Source organism: Humulus lupulus, chromosome 3 (genome assembly GCF_963169125.1).
Source record: "Humulus lupulus chromosome 3, drHumLupu1.1, whole genome shotgun sequence".
NCBI lineage: Eukaryota > Viridiplantae > Streptophyta > Magnoliopsida > Rosales > Cannabaceae > Humulus > Humulus lupulus.
This window is the reverse complement of record NC_084795.1, coordinates 17264336-17272338: the sequence shown is the minus strand read 5'-3', so window position 1 is coordinate 17272338 and position 8003 is coordinate 17264336. Positions and strand designations below refer to the sequence as shown.

Here is an 8003-nt window from a genome sequence, read left to right as displayed (position 1 = left end):
TTGGAAAAACTCAATGGCTTTTTTCCACTGCGTATTTGTACAACAACCATAACAATTTTCTAGCCCATTATTCATTAATTGTTTCTTAATATCATGCTTCCAATCAGAATGCTTTTTGGCACATGATGTATCAATGTCTCTCAAAATCCCAAGCATGTGCCCCTATCCATATCGCGTACTATATGTATATAGTAAACCTGAATGGGATTGGTTCTTTAACCTTATAGAAATGGAGTGAAATTGTGGATTAGAATACACACACACACACACACACACAAATTGATTGTAAGTTTTATGATAAGTGTTTCGTGCAGTGCTACACACACACAATGTCGATTGACAAGAGCTAGATTAATTTTACAGATCGATTATCAGATATGTATGAAGCTGGTGAGATGGATTTTCTTTAGAGAGCTAGGCAGTGTGTTGACTCAAGGGGATTGGTGAAATGTCCGTGTAGGAGGTGTTTGAGCATTGAACTTAAGACAATTGATGTATTAGAAAATCATCTATTTGTAAATGGTTTTCTACGGAAATATACCAATTGGCATTGGCATGGAGATGATGAAATAATACCAATGAGGAAAGGGATAGATATGTACCGGGGCGTACCAGATATGGACCGGGGCACATGCCTAGGATCTTAAGAGGCATTGATACATCATGTGCCAAAAAATATTTTTATTGGAAGTATGATATTAAGGAACATTTAACGAATAATGGGCTAGGATATCACGTTATGGTGGTTGCATAGATACACAGTGGCAAAAATCCATTGAGTTTTTCCGACACCCGCAGATGTGATGGTATTAATTTTTTTTTAATTAACTCTCTTAATTTAATATATTACTATAACACTAAATTTTCGCAGAAACGTTCTGGGGTCAACAAGGAAAATAGGAAGAAATTAAAAGAGCTCAGCTACGGAGGTTCTAATTCCATCCTAGCGATGCGCTACAATAAAGTGAGTTAATTAAAAAATTTAAGTTTGTTTTTCTTATTTACGTTTAATTATTTTTATAAAAAAAAATAATTATGTGGTAGCACATTTTAGAGACTAGGCAACTTGAGCTGATCCCGGATAACAGGATGGATACTCACCACAAATTAGGCACAGTATGGGTGACATAAACAGCCAAAAAAACCTAGGTATGTTAAATTTTTTTAAACATTTTTCAAAATTTTAATTTTTTACTTACCATGCATAATTACATTATACATTGTATCATAGGATGAATTGTGTGCATATCGCAACACACAACAGACACAGTTAACTGGTACTGAGAGTTCCACACCAGTTTCGAGCGCGCCTGAAGATGACAACTTGTCTTTGGTACAAAATGTCTTCGGAAAATGACGTGGCCACCAAAAAGAATATGGCTGTATCCTTAACATAAGGGATCAAGCTCCATTTACTACTGATCCTCCACAAACTAAAGATCAAGAGATTGTTGAGATGAGAGAGTGACTTCGACAATTAGAGGAGCACATCCGGATTCATTGTATCACCCCAGAATCTCAATATGTCCCACACCACCTGATGATCCCGATGTTGGAGGACCAAGTCAGTAGGAGGACTTATGTATGAGTTTTATTTTATAAACTATTATATTTTCATCTTTAGGACAACTCTTTATTTTAACTGAGCAAACATATCCTTATGTTTTTATTTAAATGTTTCATATAAGTGTTTTGATTTTAATCTATTATTTTAGTTTTAATTAAAATTAATTCAATAAATATATAAATAAATAATGAACCAATAAAAAATCTTGGTTCATTCTATACCAAGGACATTGTCCCATCAGATGACAAAATTGGACAGGCTCCACCGAAGATATTACCCCCGGTATACCGAGAACATATTTCATGTCCACGGTAGAAGTTTACCTCTACCAACGAGGATGTAGTGAGAACTTTCTACCGAGAACATGTTCTCGGTAGAAGCTACACCGAAAACATTCCGGTTTCTACCGACGATTTTTGTTCTCGGTATAGACCATATTTTTTTATAGTGTTTCAGTAATTGAAATAATTTTTTTTTTATAATTTAAAATAAAAATAATTAAATTTATAATTTAAAATTTTTCAATTTTTGAAATAATTTAAGGAAGTCATGCTGCTAAAAAATCCACTTAACAATTTAATTGTAACAAATATATAACTAAATAGTAGTTATAATGTTGCAATATTTATTTTAATTTTTTATCCAATCTAGTGCGACCGCATATCTCTAGATCTAGAACACAGTGATGGCCGCTTCAAAACATTGATCATATGGAGTTATGCTGTTAAAGTTTTTATACAGCCATTTAAGTGCAATAAATACAACATAAAGAGTTATGTTGCAAAGTTTCCATAATTATGAGGAGTGTGGTGCATCATAATAACTCTCGACTAAGTTATAACTATATATTTTTTAGTTTACATGTGAAAAAGTGGCCTGAAGAGTATGCCATAGAGGAGTTGCAAGAGAAGTATACTGCCCTCGATTGGATCGCAAAAATTTTGTTCTTATTTATATTGTTTAAATGCTTCTTTATATTTAGGTAGCTTTAATAATTTCAAATTATGTCTCGGTATTTGACTAAATAATACAAAAGAACCTCGTAATCTCATCTAATATAAAAGTTAATTTTAAATGGACAATAATATTTTTTTCTTTAATTGATTAAACTTATTTTTATATTTTAAAATATTTTATAAAAAGTATTAAAAATATTTTATTCAAATAAAAAAAATTATGGAATATATAAATTCTTTAAAATTTTGAAATAAAAGTTTACTATAATAGTATTTTAAATAAATTATTTGTTAAAAAAAAACCAATTTCTTAAAATATGAAAATTTTATTTTATTTTTAAAATAAATAATTTTTTCTTATTTTTTTTATTTTTATAAGTGAAATAATAATTTCAAATATTTATGTTTATTTATAAAAATCTTTAAAATATATATAAATGAAGTAACTAACTTAAAACTATTATTGCCTAATTGAAATAAATTTTAAATTAAAAAAACAAGAAAGTAATACTATTTTATAAAATACGTATTATAATTTTACATTGTTGAAACAAAATGAAATGTTAGTATTTAAGTAAGCAAAGTATTGTGTAAGTGAGTATATATATATATATATATATATATATATTCATTTTTGTTTATACATATATAAATTTTAACTATGGATTTTATCCTAAGGAAGTTTTGGATGGATGCAGTTGTAGCCATTACATTGATTTTGCATAAATTTTTTTACATCAAAAATGTATTTTTTTCTGTTTGTTTTTAATATTATTTGTGTATTATCGAATTAAAGTGTTACATCATTTTTATTTGATTTTTTGGAGAATTTTTCAATTATATAAAAAATAAATAATCAAGATCATGAGAAGAAACGTAGCTAAAACCATATAATATATATAAATTTATATATATATAAATGAAATTGTGATCATGGAGTCTTGCACACCGTTTATAAATTAGGGACCGAATCGTAAGAGAAACAAAAACACTTATATAGAAGTCTTCCCATAAAAATTATGCGAAAAAATCTTAGTCAAAAAGCCAAATTGATCACAAACAGTAGCGTACGTACCAATAAATAATGGAGAAGCAATAAATAAAATTCCTTCTGCGTGAAACATAAACGACAAAAGATTAGTAAAGGCAAAGAAAGAATTTAAAAATAGGACAGAATATAAGAAACTCCATATCCTAAGATTTAACATGTCTCTCTCAAGTACTACTTTATATATCGTGACAGTGTAAAACCCCAACGAAAGAAAGGCCAAGCCAACAGGACTGAAGAGAACCGGCCTATATATTCACTCCTTTTGCATGCACTATCCATCATCCATTTTCTTCAAATTCTAGAGTCTTACACTCACATTCTTCATTGCCAAAGCCAAGAATGGACACAAAAACCACGGCAGCCATTCCAACTCAAAATCTGGCCTCTGCAACACCGACGGCAGCCTCTGCCTACGAAGTACCTCAAAACCAGCTGACACCAACTGCAGCGAATGCAACTGAATCACTGACATCGACTGTGGCAGCGTATGCACCCCAGAGCTTGACTACGATAACCACACCTCATCATCAGAATACAACGTCTGGGGTTGCGCCGCACCAGAGCCTAGCCTCGTCAGGCATTGTGCCTTATCAGAATCGAGCTGCTCGTTCATCAGCAGTTGGACTCAGTGGTCGCACGGCTCGCACCGCACTCGGAGTAGACGGCCGTGCATCTCGCACTCTCGGACTTGACAGTCGTGCAGCTCGTGGTGGAACGTCCGATGAGACTGAGCTAAGCAAAAGAATCATGGAGCTTCATGAGTCTGATGAGCGCGGTCTTGCGGTTAAGCCTGTTCTTCACATTATTGATGTCATTTTTCACCGCGCTACTGCTGACCTACCTGGATTCAGTCTTCAGGTATCATATATTAATTATATAAAACACTTTACTCTCACACTACTCTTTCTGTTTAGATCTCTCAGTCTTTAGTATTATGTTTAACTCTTTGCTATTTTCAATTATCTATTACAGAATTCAGATATTGGTACGGATGAAAAGGCTGTCATGTATTCTGTTGCTAGTCTTCAAGACAATGTCGAAATCCCAGCCAGGATTACGAGCGCAATTTCATGTGAGGTAATAATTATATATATATATATATATCCTCCCAAATCATTAAAAAATATACTACTTGTATAACGAGTTATAAAATAAACAAATAAATTGCCATGCATATTAATTTACGAATACGAGCAATGCATATACTATATATTAATAACATTGCTATTGGTGACTTAATTCATTGATTTGTTGGACCTTTTGAAAACACACATGCATTTTTTGTTTTATGACAGATCCTCAGCAAGTGCTCAGCTGGAGTGGATGTGCACACCATTACAATGGAAATACTACAGATAATTAAGCACTACGGATGGGACTCGAAGGTGTTGCTAGCCTTGGTGGCATTCGCGGTGACCTTCGGCGAATTTCGGCTGGTTCTTCAGCAATACTCCACCAACCCACTCGCCAAAGGGGTCGCTCTTCTCAAACAATTGCCTGAACTTTTGGAACATGCTGGGGCTTTAAAACCAAAACTCGACGCTCTCTACGATCTGATAAAGGAAATCCTTGATGTGACCAAGAAAATCGTTGACTTCTATAACCTTCCCAGGAATGAATATTTTACAGCTGACTCACCTGAAATTCTAGCTGCTGCTTCTCATATCCCAACCGCTGTTTACTGGAGCATTAGAAGTATAGTCGTTTCTTCAACTCAAATTTTGGCCCTCACCGGCATGGGCATCGAGTATGTATAAAATCGTGTTGGTTTAATTGTGCTTACTTCTATATGTCTAAGGATGTGACCATATAATTAATGTTGTGTTTTGACATGTTTCACCAGGTATCTAACAGAGCCGTGGGAGCTATCTTCCTTGGCCCATAAACTTAACAACATAAAAGGGCATGTTGTCGACATTATCGAACGTTGTAACAAGTTTGTTGGTGAGTTCAGCATCTTATATTAATTCAATATTTGTTTTTTTTTAAATATATTTATATATATATATATTTCTTTATTAATGTTGGTACAGAGAGGAAGAAAGAAGATGAAGCATACGAGTATCTTGTGCGTATTTTCCAACTCACACACATCGATAACTCAAAGCCTTTGAGTGTGTTGTTCAATGAAGATCGGCAAGCACTCTATGACTGCTACAACAAGAAAAGGGTTTACTCTTAAACCAGTATTCAATTTCTTAATTTCCACTTTGCTGTTTTTTAAAGTAAATTTCATATATATTATCAATTTGAAACAGATAGTGATCGAGGATTTGAAGAGAAAGGTCGTCGCCCTATTCATCACAGAAGTAGATCCCGAAATTATTCGTTCATCTGAATTTGCAATCTTACAACAAATGTATGCCGAAAAAAGGCAGAGCATAACAAGATCCGAGAGTCAGTATGAAGTGGTTTGGGTTCCAATCTCAAATGTGTGGAATGATGACAAGAACAGAGCGTTTGATAAGCTAAAAGAACAAATGGAATGGCACTCGGTGCACCATCCTTCAGCAGTAACCCGAGTGGCCCCAAGATTCTTTAGAGAAAAATGGGGCTTTGTCAAGAAGCCTGTGCTTGTGGTGATAGACACTCAAGGCAGAGTTGTGCACCACAATGCCATTCACATGATGTGTATTTGGGGAAGCCTATCCTACCCTTTTACCGCCAACAGAGAAAAATTGTTGTGGGAGGATAATGCGTGGACCATGGGCCTGCTCATCGACGGCCTTGACCCCAATGTTGCTGTTTGGGTAAGTCTTTATACTATATATATATATATATATATAATAGTTGACATACGAATATATATGCACTGATTTCATCTTCATTTAATTGTTTAGATCCAAGAACAAAAGTACGTTTGCTTATATGGAGGAGAGGACATTGACTGGATTAGGAAATTCACAAGGATTGCTAAGGATGTGGCCCGCGAATCTGGGATTCAACTGGAGTTGCTTTACGTGGGGAAGAGCAAACCTCACGAGAAAGCGACAAGGAACATCATCGACTTGATTTCGAAAGAGAACTTGAGCAGAACCTTGGACTGGAACCTCATCTGGTACTTTTGGATGCGGTTGGAGAGCATGTGGCACTCAAAAGGGCAACTGACAACGGCTGAAACTGTCAAGCACGACCGTGTAATGCAAGGAATCATTGCCATGCTGAGCTACGGGTCCAGCAGCCAAGGCTGGGCCGTCATCAGCAGAGGTTTCGAGGGAATGGTTAAAGGCAATGGAGAGCACATGTTCAGGGGTTTGACCGAGCATGGTCTATGGAAGAGGAGGGAAGCAGTGATCGGTTTCGTGCCTGCTCTAGATGAGTACCTCCAGAAGCTCCATGTCGACGCACCACACCACTGCACCAGCCTAATTTTGCCAGCCACAGGCGCGATGCCCGACACTGTGGCGTGCTCGGAGTGTGGCCGTTTGATGGAGAGGTACACCATGTTTCGTTGCTGCCTTGACTACTGATCTTTCATCGTGAGCCTGATAATGCCTTGATATGCATGCATATACTAGCATGGCGTCTCCTTTTAGACTAAGAGGACGTCGTCATAATAAATTAGTATGGGAATAATGATGTTAATTGTTTTACGATATATCTTTATGTTTATTTTTTAGTTTTAAAGATTTTGGGGAAAAAAATTACACCACAATATTGTACTGTGTTGCTTGTTGCTTCGGCCGTTCGGCGACTACTACCAAGTTTGCTACTATTTTAATTATTGAATAAATAAATAATATTTGTTGTTTTCCATGCATTCCAATTATGATGACTCTGTCTTATCAATATGAATATAAATATTATTAGTAAGTGACAACAATTCTGGTGTCGTCAGTAGAACAAACTTTTTACCGACTAAGGTTTACCAATAACATGTCGTGGGAAGAAGCTTTACCAACAACATTCTGGGTTCAACCGACATTCGTAGGAATCAAGATCACCAGTTAGATTATTGTGAGTACATACGATCTAAGATTCATTGGTGTAGGTAGACATCTCAATGGAGGTTTTTTATACAATAAGATTATATCGAACTAGACCAATATGATTTTAACTCCTTAATAAATATTGTTTACCTTAAAGAGTTATAATATCAACTCATGATTATATACAGACCAGTTTGAATCTTAAAGTGATCATGAACTTCTGGTTATGTCATTTAGACATTTTGATTCACTTGTTATTGTTTATTAGAATAACATAATATAAGAACTTTTGTTTTGGAGATTCGTTGAAGTAAATGGCTATAGGGACATGATTTATAGATATGGAATCCAAACCTTCTTTATAAGAAGATTGAACAATAGTTCTCTTAAGTGTTAATTCAAGGAATTAATGATTATTGGGTTCAAATTTATAATAAAGATTACCAATTAATTGTTTGATGGTGGGATTAATGATACTAAGGGTAAATAGGTAACTAGAG

General features: G+C 34.7%; 1 protein-coding gene across 1 annotated transcript; it reads left to right on the top strand.

Moving 5' to 3' along the window:
* The first annotated feature begins 3820 nt into the window (after nt 1-3820).
* LOC133822234 (protein SIEVE ELEMENT OCCLUSION B-like) lies at nt 3821-7330 on the top strand. The gene is made up of 7 exons (XM_062254503.1): nt 3821-4432; nt 4547-4651; nt 4870-5321; nt 5418-5518; nt 5608-5744; nt 5833-6324; nt 6415-7330. Exons 1-7 carry the CDS (start codon nt 3914-3916, stop codon nt 7042-7044), a joined length of 2436 nt encoding a protein of 811 aa, XP_062110487.1. The 5' UTR covers nt 3821-3913; the 3' UTR covers nt 7045-7330.
* The last annotated feature ends 673 nt before the right edge of the window (nt 7331-8003 follow it).